Here is a 26791-nt window from a genome sequence, read left to right as displayed (position 1 = left end):
AAAGTCACTTTCTTCCGTTAACACACTCAAAAAAGTCTGTTTTACACTGAAAAACGGTATATTTATCATTTTTGTAAGCATATCAATTTATAAATTGATAAATTTATTCAATTTATAAGCATATAAATTAAAAGCAAACGACGAAACCTTCCATGACAAGCACATAACATATACTGAACAAGGATTAGCGAGAAACATCAACGCTCGCGATTTTGTCACCCCTCTCCCCCCACCCATTGAGCAGTTTTGACTGGGAAAGATAATTTTAGCCACGCCCATGTTTTTTTATGGTGGAAAGTATTCACGCCGCTTTAAAATCCTACGAAATTTTATTTTATTTTATATTAAATCGGCGATCGCGAATAGCGGGGGTTTACTGTACTTGGATTTCAGGAAAGCTTTTGATACTTTGCACAAGTTTAAGCATTTGGTATTAAGGGCAAGTTACTGCTATGGATAAAGGGATGGTTAAATAGGAGAAAACAGAGGATGATTATCAATGGGCACTACTCTTCATGGATTGATGTTATCAGTGGAGTCTTCCAGAGTTCAGTGCTGGTCCTATTGTTGTTTTCATTACTTAGTAATGATACTGATGAAGGTATTTCAGTCTCAATGTCTTAAGTTTGCAGCTATAACAAAGGTTGGAAGAGCGGTTAATGACAGTAATTAGGGAAATCTACTGCAACAAGATCTAGAAAAATTCAGATATTAAAAAAGTAAGAGATTAGCTCAATTTTTGTGGAATGCTTCCAATGATTTCTCTCTCATATGTGACGAATAAAATAAAATGAAAAAAGTGAAAAAACAAATTAATGAATTCCCTCACTCATAGAGATACAAAACCAAATCCGATGCGCAAAGGAATCGAAAGCAAAGAGGCCCCCCAACCCAACCCTGAAACACACATCAAACCACCGCAATAAGACCATGAGTGCAAGAAGACACTGTGTCATAATAATTAGTTAAAACTAGTTCCGATAATAAATAATTTAAAACCACTAATTAAAATCACAATTAAAAAGATTAAAAACTATTTAAAATTAAACACATTAAAAGTTACAATTTGGATGAATACTCAAATTAAACAAAATGCACAGCTGTTTCCCTTCCTTAAGCAGACCATGCTTTTCGGTTGATTGCCGTGTTCACAGGACGGGAATATCACGAAGTGTTTGTATTTGACTCTGAAATACAGAGAGATTTATACTGGCGCATGCATAAAAAAGACCAAAAATCCGATATTAGATAAGGCCATCGCACCTTGATAGAATTTGTGTAGTTTCATTTCGAGCATTTCAGCGATCAATAATTTAATTTAATTGTGTTGTATATTTAAAATTGCCATCTCATTGAATAGGAAAACGTGACCCTCATTGACCACATGAAAGGCCGACTCCGACGTGTTTGCACCCGACGTGTGCATGGAAGCAGCATCTTGCTTGACACATAACTCTAACGTGCAACGAGTGGAATCCTCGTACGATGAATCACACTGACTTCACGAAATCTTGTACACAAGAACATCTACCTGCGTCGAGCAAGAATTGTGTGATTTTTAACATATTATGGAGCTTCTGGCGTGGGCCCTGCTATTATTTTGAACTCAGTATTTCTAAAGAGTTTATTAAGCTGCCTGTACCATTGTTCAACATACGGTATGGAAATAAAATGTTTTATTGGTATTATTAATGGGTATCATATTTACTGTTTTATTTTTAGCCTGCAACCTGATTTGATTTCGGTTAGTGTAAAAATTTCTGAGTGTAAGGTGGATTCGGACGTGGAATATTTGTAAGCTTTCAAAAACTGGTTGAATATAATAGATCGCTTATACCTGAATGGATAATAACTTCGGTAATGCAGGTACATCCCCGAATTGGGGGAATTGATAAATGCTAACTTGGATTTTTTGCATGTCGCGTGATTGTTGTTTGTTTGGTTGGTTTTTAGGAGCATTAGCAACTAAGGCCATATTGCTATGGGAATATGCGGTGGTCATTCCCTGACCTTTCCGCATCCTCCGTATTTGGTGGTCATGAACTCGGACCCCGGTCTAATCAAGAAGCATGTGCTACGCACTGCTGTTCCTGACCACCTGGCTACAGAGGCACCCTGTCGCGTGTGAGCGTGAAATTTAAGAAGTTTAGGGCTTTTGTTTCTATCTGTTCCTCCTCCAGTGTATAATGTAGTCTCGTGTGAATATTACTGAGTACCCATAGAATGTCTTGAGTGGTGTTGTAATCTGTTATGACAAGTATATCATCAATATATCTCCCATAGTAAGTAATGCAGGGAAGAAACGGTGTTAAATGAATATCCTCGATATTGGCAAGATAGATTTCCGCTATAAGACCGCTCAGGTTCAAACCAATTGGTAAACCGAAAACCTGTTTGTATACAGTCTCTTTAAACGCAAAACAGTTTGCTTCAAGAAGAAGTTTGATTAATTTGAAAATTTCTTTTTTGGGTAATTTAGTGTGATTTATCGCGATAGAATCTTTAACAGTTCCCAAATTACATCGAGAGCGCAGTCCACATTTACATTGGTGTACAGAGAGGTAACATCTAATGAAAATAATTTATCATGAATGCCAATAATATTAAATAAAATAGAACTATTATATTAAATAGAATACTATTAAATAAAGTGTCATAATTTTTTATGCCAAACCTAATAAATTGTCTAAATGGTTTAATGTTGTATAAATGAGCAGCTAAGTGTGAAAACGCTGAATTTTTGTATGATACAATTGGGCGTACGGTTTTTTAATATATTAAAAAACCGTATTTTTTAATACGGTTTTTCCATGATTTTTTAATAAATTAAAAACTAAGATATTACCTCATTTGTGGAATGCTTCCAGTGAATTCTCTCTCATATGTGACGAATGAAAAAAGTGAAAAAATGAATTAATGAATTCCTTCACTCATAGAGATACGACCAAATCCAATGCGCAACGGAATCGAAAGCCAAGAGCCCAACCTGACCCCGAAACACAACACATCAAACCACCGCAGCAAGACCACGAGTGCGAGAAGACATTGTGTCATACTAATTAGTTAAAACTGGTTCCGATAATAAATAATTTAAAACCACTAATTAAAATCGCAATTAAAAAGATTAAAAACTATTTAAAATTAAATGCATTAAAAGTGTTACAATTTGGATGAATACCCAAATTAAACGAAATGCACTGCTGTTTCCCTTCCTTAAGCAGACCACACTTTTCGGTTGATTGCCGTGTTCACAGGATGGGAATATCGCGAAGTGTTTATGTGTGTATTTGACTCTGAAATATAGAGATTTTATGTGTGAATTTTTTACTAGAAAAATTCAGATGCACTGAGGCTTAGCATTGACAAATGTAAGGTACTGCATATGGGTAGCAGTAATATCTTACTTCATACCTTACTCACAACTCATAGGGTTTTGTCAATGATATACAAAAATTTTGCTAGTAAGGATAAGATGATCATCACATTGTACACTTAGGCTGCTATGTGAATACTGCATACAGATCTGGAGGAACAGGTGAAGAGAAGGGCAATGAGATTGGTGGAGGAAACAAAAGGGCAGTATCACCAAAAGGCTTCAGTTGTGCAGATTGGAGTGTCTAGAGACAAAGCACCTGCAAGTTGATATTTCATTGGTGTTTAAGGCTTTGAATGGATTTAGCAAGCTGAACGCTGATGTGATTCTTCCTCTTGCTCAGACTTCAAAATTGAATGGGAATAAATTCAAATTAAGGAAGGATAGAGGTAGGAATTGATTTTTGGAATAAACTTCCATTTGTTGCAGAAGTGGATAGTTTGAATTAATTTAAGGAAGAACTAGACAAATTATTTTAGGAGATGGACAGGTGATGTGGGAATTTTTTTTGGCTGATGCCTTATAAGCTTGCTTTCTTGCATCATTTGCCACTACTAATAATAATAGTAAATATCCACCATATACTTTCAGAGAAAGGTAGGTAAGCCCCTTTCAGCACACAATAAAAAAAAATGACCCTGGCAGCTTATTATCATGAAGTGCTCAATATCCTCTGTTAATATTGGAGCAATCAAAAATGTTTTTGATTGCTTTTTTTAGGGCCATTACTAGTTATTAGTTCCCTAGATGTGAAATTTCACTAACAATGCCTGATTTATTTATTTTATCTATTTCACTATCAGTGACAAATTTTTTAAACAAGCCTCAACAATTAGCAACACTACTCAGGATATTAATAAAAAATTGATATATTACAAAAGTATTTCACTGAGAAATATTACATCTATTAATGAAGAGGTTCCTAAACTTTCTCATCTCACGGCACCCTTAGTGTCCCAGTAATTTTTTCACAGCACCCCTAGCCAAAATAAATACCTAACACAGTGGTTTTCGACATTTTAATATTTAATATAATATAATAATTTTATTCTTTATATGGAGGTACTAAATAAAGATCAATTATAGATCACCAGAAAATTAAAAAGATACAGTACAATGGATACCATACACTTTTTTATAATGAAATAAATGTATAAAAAAAAATAATAATAAATAAATAATAATAACTTAAATTAACTTAAACCCAAATTACACAGCACCCCGGTTGAGAACCACTGCATTAATGCATTTCTTTCTTTCCTTCCACTACACATTTTCCGTGATTATTTGTTTGCAAAAATCTAATTACATTACATATCCTGCCACTTCAAATTTAAAAATCACAACCACATAGAGAATAAAGAAAATATGTTGTCTTTTCCAGATTTTACAATATATGGAAAATCTTGCATGTTTCTGCAAGTTTACATTGAAAGGACAGAATTCATGGGATACCTGGTTCCCAGGCAATGCAACGCTGTCACTCCTTTTGCTAGTGGACGAACCCACCACTTGGCAGGTATATAGGTACACTGCATTCATGTAGACGGTAATTCAATGTCAGTATGGATAAACGTTGTTTAACTGACTTATTTTAGTTTAAAATAATTTTAAATGGTTGACATAACCAGTATTTCTACTTATTTTTAAGAGACCATTTCTCTAAATAACAACATTACATGTAGCCATTTAATATTGTTAAATAAACTAATATTTAAAGAACATATCCTGTATATGTTCAAGAAAATGCAAGAAAACTTACCTTAATTATAGAACCTTATACATATGCTGTAATTATAATAACAGCTTGCAATACTGTTCATTTTAATGCCAATATTAAACTGAAATAAATAATTTTCAGTTCAATCAAAACCACTAAATATGGTGTAAATTTGGCACTCTCCCAAATCCAACCTTTCTTCAGAATGTCCAATTTAGCTTCTAATGTGAAGCCTTCCCAATAGCTTTTCACTCTCCTTGCATTATTAGCACTGGTTTACTCAGCTGATCCCTTTGAAGCCATAAAAAAGGGGGAAAGTGTGGGTTGGAACCCACACTGACCAGAAGCCAAAACTGTTTTCACTTAAAAAGCAGGAGCAGGGATTTGTTTCAGCTAAAGGCAGCTCCCTCTCAGTAAACAACAGTTTACTAAGGAAGTTTTATAAACACTTCAATAAACTTAAGTTAATTATAACTGCCAAGGTTATGTTCCTTTTTTCATAACACTACCAGATGGGAGGGTGTAAAAAATATATATTTTTGCAAAATGCAAGAAATGTTGCCATGTGACTACAGTCTTACTGCCGTATTCATAAGAAACTTCTGCCAATATAAATAGCCATAAAAATTAACAGGGCAATATAAATTACTCATGGGCATGAAAAATAACTTTTGGGTCAATAAACAGGCAGCTTTCAAGATTTCTCCTTGTTGTAACATAGAAATGTTTAGAGGTATTTTGGCTGGCAGTTCAGCCAATTTCTCTTAATTATGATATTGGTTAAAAATCGATTTAAATTAAAAACAGCTTTAAATTAAAAATTAAGCAAGCACTGTAAATTGCAGTTGATTAGAAAATCAAACTGTGGGGGAGGGATGAATTTTATATACAGGATCATCAAAAAAGTGTCCGCAATTTCACTTTTAATTATCTTCGGAAATAGTTGATTGATTGCTGTGATCGTAGCAGCAAACAGTGTGGTAACTCACTAAGCTTAATTTGACATCTGAACAATGACCATGGCTGTACCATGAGTGTGCACAGAATGATTCCTACACACACTGCCTCAGTAAGATGGCCACTGCCAGTTTCCTTAAACTGATTAAACCAACGTATTATAGTCTTGTCTGTAAGTACGTTGGTATATTGACATTGCACTGTTATGACAGATTTAAATTCAGCGTACCACAACACACACTATGCTTCCTGTTGCATGGTCTCCATCTTACTGACACTGGCTGAGGCAGTGCATGTAGAAGTCGTTCTGCGCACACTCATGGCCCAGCCAAGGTGGCATTATGGCGCAGCCAAATTGGCATTGTTGAGGTGTCAAATAAAACTTAGTGAGTTACTACACTGTTTGCTGCTAATATCACAGTAATCGATCAAATATTTCCAAAGATAATTAAAAGGGAAATCACAGTCACCTTTTTCGATGACCCTGTACATGCACACGCACTCTCTCTCTCTCTCTCTCTCTCTCTCTCTCTCTCTCTCTCTCTCTCTCTCTCTCTCTCTCTCTCTCTCCAGGGTGCCTCTCACAAACAACTGCTAAGGGATAGATAGCACTATAGCGAACAAACACTGAATGAACTATGCTACACTGAACAAGCACTAAGTGAGCTGTAGCGAGGACCACAGTATTTTACTGGCAGCTTGCTGAAAGGCACTGTGAATTGACTTTGTCCCCCCACACACACACACACACACACGATGAAACAGTCATGTTACACAGAACAGCACTGTTATCCTATATACACATTCTTTTTGTTGCAAGGTATATCAGTATATGAAATATCATATACTGATGTTACAGTGTGACCTCCCATTTACACTGTGACAGATCAGCTGAGAGCTTAGCAAAGTGCCTATTATTGCAATGAGCTCCCTCAGTACCAAGCATAATATATAGAAATACTTAGGTTTTTTTACAATAATAGTGTGGATCATTATTACTGTATCCTCATTCCAGTTATTAATGGAATTTTAACAATATACTCTACATTTCTATCACTGGCTGTTTATTTACTAGCCAAAGGTTTCTTTCTGTGTTAATGAATCCACAGAAGTCTAAGTAGGGAAAAAAACAAAATTTCTAACCACACAAGATAATAGTAGTAGTATTAGTAATAGAAGTATGCAATGCAAGAAAGTAAGCATATGAGTTTAGGCAGTGTTTTTTTTTTGGGACGGTATGCAGTGGTACAGCATACCAGCACCTTTATTTCAATAGTGACGTGCGACATTTGGATGCAGTACATTTCAAAATTTGTAATATTTAGTAAATTTTTTTCACCTGTTTACCTTAAAATTATTTAATTAAATTTACATTTTGTACTATCTATTGTTAAGATATTTGCTGTATAAAACTTTATACCCATTTTAAGAACTTTAAATTACTCTATCGGACTTTTGTTTAATGAACTCCTTTATAGCAAATTTTTTTGAATTCCCCTTAGTAATTACATCTGAAATAGTTGCCGTTGAAAGAAAAAATTTCATATAACAAACAGATTAGGGGAGACTTAACTGTTCTTATCTCTGGCAATTTAGGCAATAAGTGCTGCTCCTAAGCACGAATTAAGAGAGCTAAAGGGATTACCATTCTACAAGTACTCATAAAACCTATCTGACCACCTGTACCGAGAAGCCGCGCTGCTCAGCAGTGAGCAGATCAAGGGGTATTCCCGATGCGGACAACGGGTTCTGGTCAACCATCTACTGGACACGCCCTGTTCGAGAATTAGGAGAGGTTGGTTTTCTTTTTCCTACCTGATAGGAAACATTGGTCTGAAGATATTAACTCTCAAGTGACATTTGATGAGACCAGTGCCAACCAAGCATGTTCAACCGGTTCTGTCGAAGAGGGTCCAGCACTCAAATGGTCAAAACAGTATTGTTGATTAATGTATTAAATATTATTCGTATTAATTTTGGTTCAGTGTAATATAAAATTATTTTATTGTCTTAGTTACTGTAAAATTTGAAAAATTTTAAAAAAATTCACTATTACAAGAACACCCTGCTTAAGTTTTGCACGTGACCCTACGACCCCACAAGCAATTCTTGAACAGGGTCCTGCAGATTTTGGGATGGGCTCTGGGAGAGAATGAAGTTAGAAATTTGCCAATTCAGCTTCACTTAAATGAAAGAGACTTTTCGTGGATTTCGGGAATACCTAATTGGAAGACGATTTCAGAAGAATTGAAGCATTTGATGAACGCTCTGAGTGTTTTACCAATTTCATCAAGTGAATGCGAATGAGGATTTTCACAAAGAAGACTCAGCCCAACCCGAGCTTCACTGATCACAAAAACAAGTTCTTCACTACTATTTCTTAAAATTGTAGGCCCACAGTTGACCGCTTCAATACAGCAAAATATGTTGATTCATGGCTGCTTCGGAAGCGTCATTCAGCAACAGACACAAACAGTAAGAAATGAAGTGGGCATACTGTGTCGGATGAGAACTTAATAAAAATTTGGAATTTTCTATAAAAACTTTATTATGAAACTGTGCACATTTTTACTTATTTTTTTATCATAAAAAATATATGCTAAACTTCTGCTAAATAAACTGTTCATATACTTCATTTACTGTTCTTATTCCAAAAATATTACTACTGAAATAACAATATCAGGAAACAATTTTTTAGTTTACTTTTCATACCTTTAAATTTAAAATTTTTCCTCATAGCAAAGAATGAGTACCGGTACCTATTTTTTTTTTTTTTTTTTTTTTTTTACAAGAAAAGCACTGAGCTTAGGTAGCATCAGACAAAAAAAAAAACACAATTTCACACAACCATTCCCTCTAAAAGTTTGTCCAATTCCTCCTTGAATTTATTTAAGCTAACTTCCGCAACGCCAGATGGAAGCTTGTTCCAGCAATTAACCACCCACTGCTTAATCGCAAATTTCTGCACATTTATACAAAAATGTCTTTCCTCAATTCGAATTAATGCCCTTCAGGTTTATAATCTGAGTAAGTGGAAGAATCCCATCAGAATTAAGCGTGCTCAACCATTCAAGGCCTTATACACCTCAATCAGATCACCTCACAGGTGCCTAGTCTCCAGATGCTGCAATTGCAGAACTTAAGCATCTCTTCGTAAGAGGACCCCTTCGTTCCCTTCACCAACCTTGTTTCCCTTCTGTGTACATGCTCAAACAACTCTACATCCTTCCTAAAATGAGGCCTCCACATCAGTACAAAGGGATAACACATCCTTTTCCCTGCTAGCAAAATTCCTGAATATCATTAACCTCATGAATACCTCATGACGTGCTCTGGCAGCCTGTCTGCATTGCATGGAAAACTTCATATCTGACTGCAAGATCACTCTCAGGTCTTTTTCATTTTCTACCACACTATGTGTAGTACCACACAGTTGGTACGTTTCTCTGGGGTTACTTCTCCCCATATGCAGTACTTTGCATTTGTCCAGTTGCCACTTCTCAGCACATCTGCCCAAATTTTCAAGATTCTGTTGCAGTAGCACGCTGCCATTACTGTCATTAACAACCCTGCCAACCTTTGTATCATCTGCAAACTTCAACAAGAAACCTGATATACCTTCATCAATATCATTGATAAATATACGAAACAACAGAGGACCCAACACTGAACTCTGGGAACTCCACTAATAACATTAGTCCACAAAGAGCAGCATCCATTGATTACCACTCTCCGCCTTCTCCCACGCAGCCACCGTTTTATCCATTATAGAAACTTACCCTTAATACCATACTGCTCCAATTTGTACAGTAATCTTCCATGAGCAACAGTGTCAAAAGCTTTCCTGTAATCCAAGTATACGGTATCAAAATAATTTTTTGCATCTAGTTCCTTTGTAACCACATCATAGTATCCAATCAAATTTGTCTGACAAGACTTTCCCTTAACAAACCCATGCTGTGTCTAAATTATCTGGGAAGTTAAAATTCTCCCATTATAACCAATCTGATTTATTGACCCATTCTACTTCTCAGTACAATTGTTAGTTGTACTCATTACAGCCATTAGGCCTCTACTACTACAGTCCTACTCTCATTTTCGCTTTTCCAGTGCTTATGTCACCCCAAACTGACTCAACATTGCACTGTCCATCTATGTCAACTGGATGCACTTCCTTAGATTTTATATTTTTCTGAAATTAACAGCATTGGTGTACATGCACCTATTCTTATTCTTAGTTACTCTAACACAGCCCTTGTATTTATTTGTTTCATGATGACTGCCATCAGTCCCTGAAACACCCAACACCAGAACCTCCAGGCTGCTGCTCATTCTAATAGAAGTAGTGCAAGAGAGAGACCTTCACATCTGCCTGCGGCTACTTTTAACCTTTTAGTGAATCCCCCCCCCAAGCTAGCAGTTTTCTGACCCACCTAACGATGCCTCAATAGCATCAGCAAACACTCCTGCACCCCTTCTATTTAAGTGTATCCCATCCCTGTAGAAGCAGTCTCTCCTGTTAACATGCACAGACCACGCTGATAAAAATTCTACCCCATGAGCCTTGCACAATCCCTCCAGGGCTGAATTGCAGACACTTTCAAATTTAACCCTAACTCAAGACTTTTTTCAACATTGATCTGTAGTTGTTAAGTAAATCTGCACATCTACTCTTAATAAAAAATAAAATAAAAATGTTCTTGTTTATACTCTCGCACGACCACCAGATCAGTGGAGTTTACAATAAATCAATCAATACAATGTTAATCGCAGTTAGTATTCATCGGCTTCAACCCCGGTCCATACAAGGAGCGTGTGCCCCTGCCCTCAGGCCTTAATGTTATTAGTGCCAACGTGTACAACAATAATATCATCTTTTAAGCCCTTTGTGCCCTTAAAAGATGATATGTACTCTACAGCATCACCAACTTCTGCTTCTGAGAGATACCCTGGTCCTATTCCACCTATCCTTTTTACACAATATATTACCTCTCCCTGACAATAGAATCACCGACAATAACTAACTCCTGTGGGACCAGCACATTCTGCCTTGGAGACTGCAGCTGTGTTGCCTGATGCACAAGGTTGAGCTCTGGCATTGAGTTGGGCAGCTGAAAGCTTTATGGGACCCCTCATATTAATTTCTTAATTTAGATGATTTAAAGAAGTTCACTGAATTTCTTGGAGCTGTTAGCATATGCTAAAATTTCTAACCAATTTGCTGCTAATGAATCTATTATTAGAAGCATCCATTTAATAGCGTTTACCAGTTGTAACTGCACCTATGGAATAAGAAAAACTTAGAATTAATAAAATTATTTTATTACCTTATCAGCTTCTTTCTTTTTACTAACACCAGTATATGCTTCTATAACACCTAGATGATACAGCTGGCGTACCAAAGAAAGAGCACAAGACTTTGAGGCAACTTGTTTGTTAGAGCCATGTTCTCTGCCAAAAATATCTAATAAAGAGAAAGAGCTAAAATGATTAGAATGTAACACTGACACTGAAACATATCTATGAAATCATAATAAAAGTTTTTAAATAAAATATATCAAAAAATCAATTCCCAAACTTGTGAATGCAGAATATCAATTTGGGATCATTATGAGTGGAACTTGACTGCATACTGGTATTGTGTGCCCCCGGTCCACCCAAGAGGCACATGCTCCTTAGGTGGACCAGGGTTGAAGCCGATGAAACATACCTATAGTGTATGTGTGTGCATGTTTTGGCAGATGCTATATAAGCTTGATTTCTTGCATTGTTTGCACCTACTAATACATCTTACAAACAACCAAGTCATATTCAATTATAGTAGTCAGTGATACACAATGTCCCCAACTACAGGGTTTCTCAAAAATATTGGTACAAACATTTAGGGGAGGTAGGTAACATCTAGAGGAATGTGAATCACATAGGAACCCATAACCGGAAACGTCACCTTAGGTCGGTAGACAGCGCTGTTCATCAGTTCTTGGGAGAGAAAATTTCTCGTTTACTCATTCAAGCAGTAGTCGCTGCATGAACAGCATGCATTGATATACAAACTATGAGCTGGCAGACATGCACATAGTGTATGGATTAGCAGAGGGCAATGGACGAGCCGCTCAACGAATTTATGGAGAAAGCTTCCTAGACAGACAGACATGTACCAGACCACCATTTGTTTGTGCATGTGCATCAAAATTTGTGCAATTATGGGTCATTTAGAGGTAACGGGTGTAGTGCGGGCAGACCACATTCGACGCGAACTCCCGCCATGGAAGAAAGTGTGTTGAATGCCGTCCAGAATAATCCTACTACCAGCACACGTGCCACTGCCTCTACCTTAGGAGTGTCTCGTTGCAGTGTACAGCTTGTCTGGTACGACGATTCCTTACACCTCTTTCATCTCCAAAGGGTTCAGTTACTGCTCCCCCATCCTGCACGTGTGGCTTTTGCGCAGTGGTTTCTCCAAGAAAGTGTTCAAGACTTGAATTTTCCAGCCTATGTTTTGTTCACGGATGAGGCTTATTTCACTCAGGAAGGCTTATTCAATCAGCAAAATGCTCATGTGTGGGCTCACGACAACCCACACGGTGTGCACCCACATGCGGCACAACATCGCTTCGCAATAAATGTGTGCGCAGGTATGGTCGGTGACTGCTTAGTCAGCCCATACTTGTTACCATCCCGCATGAACTCCGCTAAATATCGGATCTTTCTTGAAGTTCTACCAGGGTTACTTGCCGATGTCCCAGCAAATGTGAGACAACATTTGGTTTCAACATGACAGGGCACATGCCCATTATGGAAGGTGTGCTCGTGACCATTTGAACAGGCGTTTTGGGCGTCGATGGATTGGCCGTGGTGGACCCGTTGCCTGGGCCCCCCACGCTCACCTGATTTATTGAGCCTTGATTTCTTTCTGTGGGGGGCCCTCAAATCTATTGTATATGAATCGCCTGTGGAGACGGAAATGGATCTCATGGCGAGACTCGTCTGCGCTGCTGCTACTGTCAAAGAAACTCCAGGTGTGTTCGACCGTGTCCGCCAATCTATGCTGCGTCGATGTCACGCATGCATCGTGTCTTGTGGAACCTTCGAGCATCTGTTGTAACATCATGAAATACATCCATCTCATACTCCATTGTTAATATTATGTCAAATAAATGTTTACCACTAATTACTGTCTTGTGTCATTTCTGCTTCTTGTGCCTCTGCTACTACTTTCCCGTGACGTTTCCGGTTATGGGTTCCTATGCAATTCACATTCCTTTGGATGTCACTACCTCCCCTAAACGTTTGTACCAATATTTTTGAGACACCCTGTATATCACCTTGCTTGGACTACCTTTTTAAATGCTAATTTTATTATTTAGACTAATTTCACTCAAGATAAAAAGGTGGTCATAAAGTGGCATAATGTAAAATATATAAATGTTTTTATATTAACATATTTATCTACATAGAAGAAAACATGACAGGAAAATTTAATCGTGGGGGGGGCTGAATTTATATGCTATAAATTTTACTCAGAACGTTTTCCCTCAGAAGCATAACAGCTCCAATTTGAGTGATGAAATGATGGGCGATGAAGGAAAGATTGACTTCAAGAACACATTTATTGTATCTACTTGAAATACCCTTTTTATCTACATAGCACCCACTTCCTGTAGGTATGTATTGTTTTTGAGGAACTTTTTTTAAACAAAATATGGACTATCCCACTAATCCAGGTACTAAATATATTTTATTTCACTCTTTGAAATTAATGTTTTAATTTATAAAAGTATGTGTAATGATAGCTAAATAATCTCTTTTTTGCACTTGTTCTGGAAGATGGGGGGGGGGGGTTAAGGCAAAAGTTTTAGAAACATCTAAAACCTCAAAAGGCTGGATCTACAGGCACTTGGATTGTGCCTGTAGATCCAGCCTTTTGAGGTTCATTATAGGATTTTTAATATTTATTAACGATATTCATACTTCCAGATAAACTAGATAAACTTGGCAGATGAGCTGAAAAAAAAATAGCAAATCAGTTTAATGCTATTATTATTGCCAATGCTTGTCACTCAATTAAAAATTTCTCGTGAGGATGTGAACATTACAATACCTCTTTGAACACTGCACTTGCTGGATCACAGTTCAAAATATGTTGTAGTTCGGTTTAACGACACAAGGGCTACTACGGCCAAATTGTGTCTCCTAATCGTTAATTTACAAAAAACGTATTGCTAGAGTGATTAAATTATATACTTCTGTACAAACCAATATGTTTTAGATATAATAAAAGTTCTTCAATATTTGCTTCATTTCCTAAGATGCTGGATAAATCAGGTGATATATTCAATGTAGACAGTGACTGAAAAGTGTTTGACCGGATGGTTGAATGCAAGGGACAATCAACCAGGAAATGACGGACTGTAAGTTGCGTCTGACAGGACAGTTCAAAATACAACATGGAATTAGACAGTCACGAACATGTGGTGAAATAGTTCCTGCTAATTAGCAGAAAAATATATCAACAATTTTGGTAAGGAATTGTGTGAAGAATTTTAACGGGTTATAAGAATTCAGAATGTAACTATAAATGCTGCATACATAGGTATGTGGCTTCTCATTTCTGGCATTGTGTGCCATGAAAAACACTATGAACAGAAGATGAGATTGCACCCACTGGGAATTAAAGGAAACAAGAAAATTAACTGCGCTTAGCTGTCTGAATGCAGCTACAACTCAAAAATGAGTAATTAAATTCAACATGGCTTGCAATCCAATTTTCTGTAAAAGAACAAAGATTATTAAAAGAGAATAGAGAATTTATTAAAACTTTTATGTAGTAATACAAGAAATCAATGATAAGTCAGTGTACAGTGCTTTATTTCTTCTAAAATATGCATTCACAGCAATACGTTTTTGTGTAAATATGTTAATTTCAGTGTATAAACTTTTGCATTCACTTCGCTTATTGCTGATTTCAAAATAATTATTTAGGTAAAATAAAACAAATTACCATTCTAAGTCAGCACGCAGCGCAACAGAACTTATTTGAATAAGTAACTGCTCGTTAGAATGTGATTTTGGTAAATAAAACGATTCATATTCCTCCTGAGATGTTCATAATAGCAACACTTTAAGAATTCATTAAATTTGCAAAATATTGTGAAAATTGAACCAATACACGATACATTGAGGGATTTTTTTGGGAAGTAGAGGCCAGAAGTTTATCAAGCTCTAACAGGAAAATAACTGATTTTGCTATAACGGAGAAGAAAGTGGAAAAGAAATTGTCAAAATTAAACATAAAAAAGGCACCTAGGGCAGATGAAATCTATCCAATTATATACAGGGCAGCAACAAAGGAAGCAAGCAAACCTTTAGCCATAATTATGAGAGAATCTTGGGATTCACAGGAGATCCCCATTGACTGGAGATGTGTAAATGTATCCCCAAATCACAAAGGTGATTCAAAGGGTGACATGAGTAATTACAGACCTATTAGCTTAACTTCTGTTTTGGGGAAAATAATGGAGTCACTTGTCAGTCACAAATGTGGTCCTGTCTAGGATCACCTAGACGGGACCACACTTATATTTCAATCACAGTATGAGTTCATTAAGGGAAGATCTTTGTCTGACCAATCTTGACTGCATACTATGATTCAGTAACAGATGATCTGGATGCAAAAAAATTATTTTGATATCATATACTTGGATTTCAAGGAAGTTTTTGATACTGTTGCACATAAAGACTGTGGTAAAAATTGGAGCACTGTAGCATCATGGGTAAATTACTACTATGGATAAAGGATTGGCTAAGTGAGAGAAGACAGAGTGGTTATCAAGGTTGGTTGGTTGTTTTGGGATTTTATGGCACATAGGCATAGTGGTTATAAAGGACACTACTCATCATTGACTAATGTTATTAGTGGAGACTCACAGGGTTCAATGCTGGGCCCATTGTTTTCCATTTAGTAATGATACTAATAAAGGTATATCAAGCTTAATGTCAAAGTTTGCAGTTGATTCAAAGTTGGCAACATGGTTAATGACAGTAAATCAGGGTAAGCTACTGCAAGATCTAAAAATAATTAGGCAGATCACTGAGACATGGCAGCTGATGCTTAACATTGACAAATCCAAGGTACTGCACAATATGGGTTGCAGTAATCTCAGATTAATGTACCAACTCTGTGCTACAACACTTTAGGGGGCAGAAAATGAAAGAGATCTGGAGGTAATTGTGCGGTCAGATATATTCTCCAAGAAGTGCAGAATGGTTTCCGGGTGCAGCTCATGACGTTTTTTTAGTGATATACAGGAATTTTGCTATGAGGGATGAAGAGGGGATTATCTCCTTGTATATTGTTAGACCGAGAGTTTTGTATCTCTCAATAATCAGGCAGAATTAATTAACTACTAAACAGTTAATACAGTCTCTTAGGATATTTTAAATTATTAAAAACCAAGCTTTTTCAAAACTCCTCGGTCTACCCAAAATCAACTATATAGAATAGTTAGAATTGTTAGAATCATATCTTGGGAATCTGTAGGATAAAATTATAAAACTCTATTCATTTGGAACTTATATTTAATACAATAAGGGAGGAGAAACTTATTTTCCAGGGAGAGAGAGTGTGTATGGACAGATATTGTGCAATTCCTCGCCCTAGTTCTCTGTCGTGGGCCTCTCACCAACAGAGAGGAAGGAGAGGAGAGTGCCTCAGTTTCCACGCCCACAATGGTACTAAGAAGGATTTTATTGCTACAGCGGAGGCAGGTTGTCCAGTTGTTTTCGCGGGACGATTACCAAAAATGGTAGTGTCACTGTAAAATGGACATTCAACCTTTCTGTATAACAGAGATCACAACATTGTGCCGATGTCGCAAATGACTGAAAGGCTTTTCCTACAGTGTAAGTAGGTTTGCTTGTTTAATTAATTTGGCTGGTTAATTAATTAGCTTTTTTTTGTTATGGTAACAGCAATAATTACCTAATTTGTAATATGTTGGAATTCCAGCACTATTACTCTCACAAGGTTCAAGAGTGTTTATCTCTGTAAATATACTATGTAAGGGTTCCCCTCCTTATTTTAAGATATTACCTAGTACTGAAAAATCACAGTTCATCAATAACCTTATGTTTCTGCACCCCCATTCAGTACAATTAGTTTTCCCTAGAGGGAGAGCTAATTTCTTTTACATCAACAGCTGTCAATTATTTAATCAATGTTATTAGTTTTATTTAATTATGTTCAACTAATTTCTTCTGATTTTGTATATTTGCTTTAGTTTTTGTTCCATCAATTTACCATTATTTGACTCAAAATTTGCATTTCTTAAGTTTGATATTTAAGTCAGCTAGTTGTGATTAGTTAATTCTTTCATTTTGGTATACCAAAATAGTACATATAAGTGAACCAGTGGATTTTTGGCTGCATTTCAATAGAAATATTGAAATATGACCTTTTGAATGTTGACAGGTATGGATGCTCCCTGAAGAAATTATGCCTGCAATACCCCTATTCTTTCTTATATTATTTTATTTCATGATTTCATTTTATCTCTTATTTGAGAACAAGTGTTTCTTTTTTTTTCTTTAATTAATTGAAGAAAATTAAAATATTATTCATACCATTTTAAACTTACATGATTTTGATTTCACACTGAATATTACAAATTACCTCATACTAAGTTTCCATATGTTTAATTATCATCATCTTTACATGCTCTTTAACATTAAAACTAGAAATAAAATATATGCCATCAACTACAAACCATGTCATTTACTCCTACAAAACATATTATTAATTTGGTTCAGGCCTGAATGCAAATTTTTACACTTAAAAACCTAATTCAATTCAAATCTTGAGGCAAGTAACAGTGCGTAGCTAAATTTTTAAAATAATCTTTTAAATATATAGCTTTCAAGTGATATACTTACTGCGATTCAGCTGCTTAGACCAAAATGACAATTCACATATAAAGCTCCTTAAAAAATAAAAAAAATAATGATAAAAAAAAAAAAGAAAAGAAAGAAAGAAAACCAAATTAATATGCAATCTAATCAATTATTCTTTAATTAAATTTTATTAATCCATTCTAATTAAGGTAGCATAAAAAATACAATTAACTAATAAAATCAAATTCATATGATATAGCATTAATCATTAACACTTAAGTAATGCATGACTGTTTCAAGGGTATTTTCTTTGTGAGATAAATAAAATAAAAGTATATTACCACAGCAATACTTTGTTTTTATGCGGCACTATTATGATAGAAGGAAATCAAACCTGTCTTTCTCTCGTCTCCATACAAAAACAATTCATGAATCCTACTCCTAGAACCTGTAAAAAATAAAAAATGCACTCCAACAATTCAAATATAGCTAATTATACCCTCGAGCACAATATTTCACTTGAGTTGGATGAATACGTGACACTAAATAATGAATAACTTCATTAGACAATTAACTATAAAGAAATGGCTTAATTATTCCTGGAGAATGTTTCCATATTACAATGAAAACACAGGATGATTCAAAACGAAGTAAGCACTTTCAAGATGTACTAACATATATAACAATAATTTCTCATATGCCAAATGAAGGATAAACTAACCTTTTTTTAAAGTACCTGCCAAAAATGTAATTGCGAATACATCTTCTCGTGGAGGTGTAATATTGTTAAAATAGCTTTTCCAATAAAATAAAGCATTTTCTTTCACCAGTTTACAAAGACAAATTCAATGATTAGTGTACAGCAAGTTTCAAACCTGCAACCAAAAGGACTCACTGCCACAGCCTAAGCAACTTACCATTGGTGTAATCAGTCTAAGTGGAAGTCTATATCTAAAATTTTAAATTAAAGGTGCCTGATACATTACCATCCAGAAGTAATGTAAGCCGATCTTTTTCAGTCTTAAAACCAGGAGCACAACTCTCTTCAGAGAGTATGTACATCCTTACATCCTACCAGGCATCTTCCAGTACAGCCCTGTTTCATCAATAGGGAGTGGCACCTCCTTAAACAAGGGGGACAGGAGCAGCAGTGCGTAGCACATACTTTTTGATTAGACCAGGGTTTGAGCCCGTGAGCCACCAAATACAGAGGATGCGGATAAGTCAGGGAATGACCACCGCATATCACCGGGGCAATGTGGCCTTAGTTGCTAATGCTCCTAAAAACCAAATAACAACAACATCAATAGGGTTCGGATTTTTATGTACAGCATGCCCCCGTTATAGTACGGTTCGCTTTACACTGATTCGTTATAATGCTGTTCTTACCTTACAACCCGTATCTGACTATAATGCTGTCACAGGTCACTGTAACTCTCTTTTACAGATTGCATTTTTGGCATATTTAACGAAATCATTTCATTTGATGGAGTCGATAGCTTAAAAAGTTTCCCATGCCGACTTGAGAAATTTTCCCCCGTTCAGTGAAATTTTCTCGCACGCTTGCAGAGAGCGACTTGTTACGTAGTTCCAAGATCAACATTTTAAAAAATTTTCAAGTATATTGCTTGTAATATTTGTGTTATATGCATTTATCTGAAGTCTAGTCATCACTCAGTACAGTATTAGACATCGTGCGTAACAGACAGTTTACTCGAACATTGTATCGTAATTAATGCAACCAATGCAGTTACATTTTTGAAGAGTTAATAATGGCAGATAAGAATGAAAAAGCAACGTCTGGGCGCAGTAAAAAGACTATAAATGTAAGAAAAGGCTTGAATTTCAAAATTAAATTAGACGTTTTGAAGCGAATCGATTCCGGTCAATGACAAGCTGATGTGTGCCATAATTTAGGAGTTGCAAGTTTAACTTGTAACTGTAAGAACAATTATAAAAAAAATAAAGAATTGATTTTAGCAGTGAGAAAGATAGCTGTTCCACTGCAAGAAACTGGGCTAGGCCGGCTATTAGGATTGAAATGGAAAGACTTAACTAATTTTATTGAAGATAATATCCAATGCAGAATTCAGTTTAGTTAAATATTTAAAAAAAAAAGAGAGAAAGAAAGAGATTAGCCAATATGATGATCTGAAGAAAACACCTAAAAAAAGAAAAATGGAGCCGAAACTTTCAAAAAAAGAAGTTAAAATTATTGAAGAGGGGTATTATGTGTTATACTTCAAGTTTTTTTTTTTTTTTTTTGTTTGGTTTTTATTGGCACATTAGCACCTAAGGCTATAATGCGCCAAACTCAGGTGATATGTAAAAAAATTTAAATTTTCACTGACCTAATTACTTAGGTCACCATGTCAGTATATAAAATAACAAAGGTATAAAATGTAGAAAAAATAAATCAATAAAGAAATAACAATAACATGTAAATATTAAATACAAGTAAAAACCTTTATTGATTTAAAATAACTAAAAATAGCAGACACATTGTCATTGTCAGATAAAATCTGACTGAGTGTATACGGCTCAGCCAGATGATTAAAAGCGGTAAAACGGATATTGCTAAAATCTGGACAATCAATTAAAATGTGTCTAAAAGTTAAAATTGTGCCACAGGACTCACACACATAGGAGGGTCATCCGCCCTCAGCAAAAACGAATGTGTCAAATGACTATGTCCTATGCGGGTCTGGGCAAGAACAACTTCCTCCTTACGATTCCTGCGCAGACTAGACTGCCACGGTTCAATTATAGGCTTTATACGATATAGTTTATTCCCAGTCTGTCTATTCCACAAATCCCACAAGTTTTTTAACATAGATGAAGCAGGACTTTTATGGAAAAACAAATGCCTAAAAGAAGTTTCATATTGAAAGAAGAAAAAACATTCCAGGTTTCAAAGCGGCGAAGGATCGGTTGACTTTACTGTTAGGTGGTAACGCTGCGGGAGATTTAAAATTAATACCCATTTTAGTTTATTTGGAAGAGGGCCAAAGTTCAACCCAAAATCAACACTTTTTTCATGCTTTTAATTGGAATTTTAAGTTTAATTTTGATACGTAAATAGTTACCACATAATTATATACGTATGTAATGCAGAATAATTTATATGTACAAATATTTGATATTAAATATTTTGACCGACATTTGTTCATCTTTTCACTACCATTTATTATTGATTAGGAAATAACCTATGGCACCAACCGCAACTCGCAAATACATGTTACCTTATGGGAATGCGGCACTGGCTTAGCACGGATTCACTTTGCGCTCTGTTTTTTCAGAATGAATTATCAGCGTTAAGTGGGGGTCACTTGTATTATCATATTCATTTTTCGTTTACATAAAGGAATGAAACTTAGTGTGTCCACATTACATGGTCTGAGGATCCTAAAGAAGCGTGTTTGTAATTTCATATTTCATCAACTTTTACACATTAGGTCATAATTTCAAAAAAAAAAAATGTAATATCATAATTAATAGCATATTTTATACTTGTTGACATAAAACTTTCATATTTTGTCTTACGATAATCGACAAATTATTTATCAAATTGATTTAAAATATATTTCTAAAAAACCGTGGGAATTTACATTTAATCATTTCACATTGGCACAGGCGGGCACGAGCGGCTAAATCCCAAAGTTATTTTTATTGGCTCTTTACTCACTCACAACCACGCTGTAGTGTAATCTTAGCTAAAATTTAAAACTTTACAGTAGTTTCCCCTTATGCTGAGTTCAACGAATTATTCTTATTCCTTCAACTTATTTTAAACAGTAGAAATTTCAGCTGTTGGCAAAATGAAGCCAAAATAGAGCAAAATTGAGCTTTTCAGAAAATGGATTTCTTCTGTGGTGAAAGAAGAGTCCAAAGACATACCAAACAGATGGAAAAATAATATACTGCAACGCTTGCAATAAAGAGGTACGTAAAGTAATTAATAGAAATAATATCGGTGTAGATACACCATGGACAACTCTTAAAGAACAACTATGATAGTAATGTGAAAGGCATCATTTCGTCTGTATCTCATATCGTGTTCTTCCTTCACAACGAGTTGCCAACGTATAGCAATACCTCGAACAAGCGAAGCTTCACTAATAGAAAAGACTATTGTTACTTATTCTCAGTGAGTACTACCAACCAGACAGCACCGTTTCAAAGCTAGTTGGCTTTTCATCGGTGGGTGGGCAGGTACCCTGGTATTGCAAGTAAAGAGTTACTTATTTGAGGTAGTGCAATACACAGGCAACTCGTTTTGAAAGAAGAGCACAATATGAGATGCAGACGAAATGATGCCTTTCACACTACTATCATAGTTGTTCTTTAAGAGATATCTATGGTGTATCTACACCAATATTATATAGAATCTTAAACTCTAAAATACAGTGGATTCCAGTTATTTGGACCACCGGTTAATCGGGGCATCCGTTTATTTGGTGCAAATCTTAAAAAACAGAAACCAATCGAGAAAATAGCCAGGGTTTACTTGGCTTAACTGGGACAACATGCCATTTAATCGGGGCAGGAGACAGCAGCACTGGAGATTACCCTACGATTGTCTCCGACGGTACCACGTGGTTTGGTTGAAATTCTGGAGGTCACAACCATAAAACAATAAAAACAATTAGCAGTCACCTGTTTATTGGGCTTTTCTGTTAGCGAAATCTATCATAAATGGACAGTAAACTCGATCTTACTGAATTTGCGATAATACCGACAGCTGGAATTCTGTGGGTTATTATGATGAAATGTGTTTACACTTCCATGAAATCTTCAATCAAATAAAAAAATTAATTTTCAGATCTTCTCTTCATTCCTATTTTTAAAGCTTTGTAACTCATTACTCCGTTCTCACTTGTGCGTATTGTGTTACTTGCAATTTGTGTGTGCAGTGTTCATTGTTATTAATTGCTTATCTTTTTACTGTTTTAAATTTTAACCTCCCCCCGCCCATAAATGTCAGTGAACAGAAATGTCAAATCAACTGGTGTTAGTAGCCTACTACTAGAGCCTATACATTTTGGTTTTTGTATGTTTAAAAAAAATTATTTTAATGTTTATATTTCAAAAAAAAAAAAAAAAACTTTCAAATTGTGATAATTTCATTTTATTACTTGTTAGAAATTTGTATAACAAGTCGTCGTACAACTTTAAAAGAATAAAAAAAAGTTAAATGTCATTTATACGGTACGTAAAGGTAAATTATTTAGTCATATTTGGTTAAATTTGATAGCATTTTCATTATGTTTTGACATTTTTAAGGTCATAAAAATCCGAACAACCCTATTCATCAACATTAAAGACAAATGTCTTGGGTGCAGCAGCCTTCATCCATTAACTTTTGGAATATGGGAGAATATTCCTCGAAACCTGCAATGCCGATGATAGCCGCCTCACCAGTAATTTTACAGTGCGAATTCTTGTCAGATTTTTTGAACCAGGAACACCAGCCCTGGCTAGCCAAAAATGATTCAGTCCTGCCCAATTCCTCATTAATTCCATTGAACAAGCTACTGGCTTTGTCCATAACCACTGCCTGTGTTACAGAAATGTTATCTTGGTTCATATTGTCTATCCACAGCAATAATAACTTCTCCATTATCTCACTCCTTGAATAAGTAGTTCTAGAAACACTTACATTAACAATTCCTGTAAGTGACTACTTGATTTTCACAGCATTATGCACTTCTGAACGCTGCTCATTGTTGTATGCAGTCATCAGACTGCATACAACAAATAATGTCCATTTTCACTTCAATCATTAGATTTGCAACTTTTTTTTTAACGTGCAGGCACAGATTCACCACTATGGTTAGAAGACATGGCTGCACAATTTATTTAAAATAATAAGGCACTAATGAACCAGTAAATTATTAAAATTTAAGACACAGCTCACAACACCTGCACACTGGCAGACAAGGAGAAAGCAACTGGTGTCGACACTAGCGTCCCTAGGTACACACTTCCTGGGCTGCATTTACGCTTGTGTTTTAAAATTTTCTTTTTATATTTGGGGGTTTTTTTTTTTTTTTGTTCATTATTATTTTAAAAGGGCATAAATATGAAACGGCATAAAATGAAGTGTCGTAAAGCGGGCCTACCTGTATTCAAAATATCTACCACCATAACACTGGGTAGAATGTTTATTCCAACGTTTGATTACCTTTTAGCTGAATGTTTTCTGCATAGCACCATCTTTAACAGTTTAAATATACATTCCCTTGAATGTGTCATCTGAGATAAAGTAGAGATGCCATGAGCATTTAGTTTATTTAACTGTTTAAAGCCTTATACTTCAATAAGATAACCAAACAGATGTCTATTTACAGAGATAGCAATTTACAGAACTCAAATTTTTCTTAATAAGAATATCCTTTTATGCTCCCAACAATATGATTTTGTTCTTCTCTGCACCCTTTCCAAAAGCTCTATGTCATTTCTAAATTGAGGTTGAGCATTAGCATTAGAAGAGACATATAATGCAAGAAAGCAAGCTTATATACCATCAGTCAAAAAAAAAAAAAAAAAAACCTACACACACACATCCCATTCACTCCAAAAGTTTGACTGGTTCAGTCTTGAATTTATTTCAGCTGTCAACTTCCACCATGACATATGGAAGTTTTCTGAAGCAATCAACCACCAGCTGGCTAAAAGCACATTTCTATTCTGCAACTGTCTTTCCTCAATTTGAATTTATCTCCCTCAGGTACGGAATCTGAGCAAGAAGAATCCCATCAGCCTGCTCAAACCATTCATGGCCTCAATCAAATCACCTCGCAGGTGCCTAGTCTCCAGATGCTATAATTTGCAGAACTTGCAAATTTCTTGGTAACAGCAACCCTTTGTTCCATTAATTAATTGCCCATCTCTGTACTCGTTCCAGAAGCTCTACATCTTTCCTAAAATGAGGGAAGGCCAGACCGCTGCCTTATACAAGGAGATAATCACCTCCTCAACCCTGCTAACAAAATTCCTATATATCATTGACAAGACACCATGAGCTATTCTAGCAGCATGTCTGCACTACTCAGAAAATTTCATATCTGACTGCACAATTACCCCCAAGTCTTTCTCATTTTCTCTACTATCCTGAATAGCACCGCACAACTGGTATGTCACACTGAGGTTGCTGCTACCCATATGCAGTACTTTGCATTTGTCAATGTTAAATTTCAGTTGCAACCTCTCAGCCAATCTGCTCAACTTTTCTAGATCCTGTTGCAATAGTGTACCATCTTTACTGTCATTAACAACCAACCCTAACCATCTAAAATCTTGGACATTAAGCCTGATACCTTCATCGATATCACTGATAAATAAAGAAAACGACAGCGGGCCGAACAAAGAACCCTGGGGGACACCACTAATAACATTAGTCCACAAAGAGTAGTGTCCATTGATTTCCACATACTGTCTTCTCCCACTCAACCATCCCTTTATCCATAATAGCAACTTGCCCTTAATACCATACTTCTCCAATTTGTACAGTAGTCTTCCATGTGCAACAGTATCAAAAGCTTTCCTAAAATCCAAGTATATGATATAAAATTATTGTTTGCATCCAGTTCCTTTGTGACCACATCACAGTATCCAATTAAATTGTCCAGACAAGACTTCCCCTTAACAAACCCATGCTGTGTCTGAACTATAAATGCAGTCTTGTCTTAATGATCCTGCAGTGCTTCTTTAACCAGTTACTCCATTATTTTTCCTGGAACAGAAATTAAACTAACAGGTCTGTAATTACTCTGTATAGGTTTTTTAACCCCATAAAAGTAAGACCCATACAAAGTAAGACCCATAAAAGTAAGACCCTCTGTCCCTGCTGCAAAAGTTAATGTATAACATTAGGAGAATCCCCCATATGCTGTCTAGCAGCCTGTTCGCACTTTTCAGAGAATTTCATGTAAAATAACTCCTAGGTTTTTTTTTTCTTATTACTACCTTACATTTGGTGCTCCAAAATGTATCTATACTGGGATATACCGATAAATGCAGTACCTTACATAATGGTAAATCTCAGTCAATACTGTCAGCTCATCTGTTTAGTTTATTTAGATCTTGAATTAGTACACTCTTACTATCATTAACCATCACGCTCACAAAAAAAAATATTTATTAATGCTATTTATGTAGACATATGAAGTTTGGTTTCAGACAATAAGCAGTGAGGGACCAAACAACCCCTTTATGCTGTTCCTCAAATCAGTCCATGAAAAACAATGGCCATTTATAACCACTCTTTTGTTTAATACATGGCATGGGAAGAAGTTACTAACTTGTCCGGGCAGGAGCAGCAGTGCGTAGCACATGCTTCTTGATTAGACCAAGGTTTGAGCCCGTGACCACCAAATACAGAGGATGCGGAAAGGGCAGGAAATGACCACTGCATACCCCCAGAGCAATATGGCTTTAGTTGATAATGCTCCTTTAAAAAAAAAACCACCAAACAAAACTAATGTGTCCCTATGCCATTATTTACTAAACATTACTCCTATTCATACATGTAGTACATGAAACCAAAAGTTTTTTACTGAAATCTAAGTAGATGGTGTTAAAATTATTCTCTGCTTGCAGTTCCTTTTTGTAACAACTTCAGAGCAGCTAATCAGCAAACGCAAAGGCTCCCGTTTGAAAGCCTGCGATATCTTTACTACATCCCATAACTGATATATTATCACCCCAACTTGCACAAGCCGATGCAAATTACCAGTGCTCTAAAATACAAAGCACAGCTTTTCACACTGCAAGCTGTGCAGGTGGGATGGTCATAATTCAGTGATCACCGAGTGTATGATTGTCATTATTGTATGTGAGACAAAAAAAAC

General features: G+C 35.8%; 1 protein-coding gene across 1 annotated transcript in view; it reads right to left on the bottom strand.

Moving 5' to 3' along the window:
- LOC150077352 (ATP-dependent RNA helicase A-like) overlaps nt 1-26791 on the bottom strand; it is a 338077-nt gene that overhangs the window by 225497 nt on the left and 85789 nt on the right. The window contains 2 exon segments of the mRNA XM_090386433.1: nt 11378-11514; nt 17982-18028. Of these exon segments, the coding sequence (XP_090242559.1) occupies nt 11378-11514; nt 17982-18028 (184 nt within the window).

The sequence above is a fragment of the Mastigoproctus giganteus genome, chromosome 12 (assembly GCF_048544385.1).
Source record: "Mastigoproctus giganteus isolate SK-2022 chromosome 12, ASM4854438v1, whole genome shotgun sequence".
In the NCBI taxonomy this organism is placed as follows: domain Eukaryota; kingdom Metazoa; phylum Arthropoda; class Arachnida; order Uropygi; family Thelyphonidae; genus Mastigoproctus; species Mastigoproctus giganteus.
The sequence above is the reverse complement of the archived record's forward strand: the minus strand, read 5'-3'. Positions and strand labels throughout refer to the sequence as shown.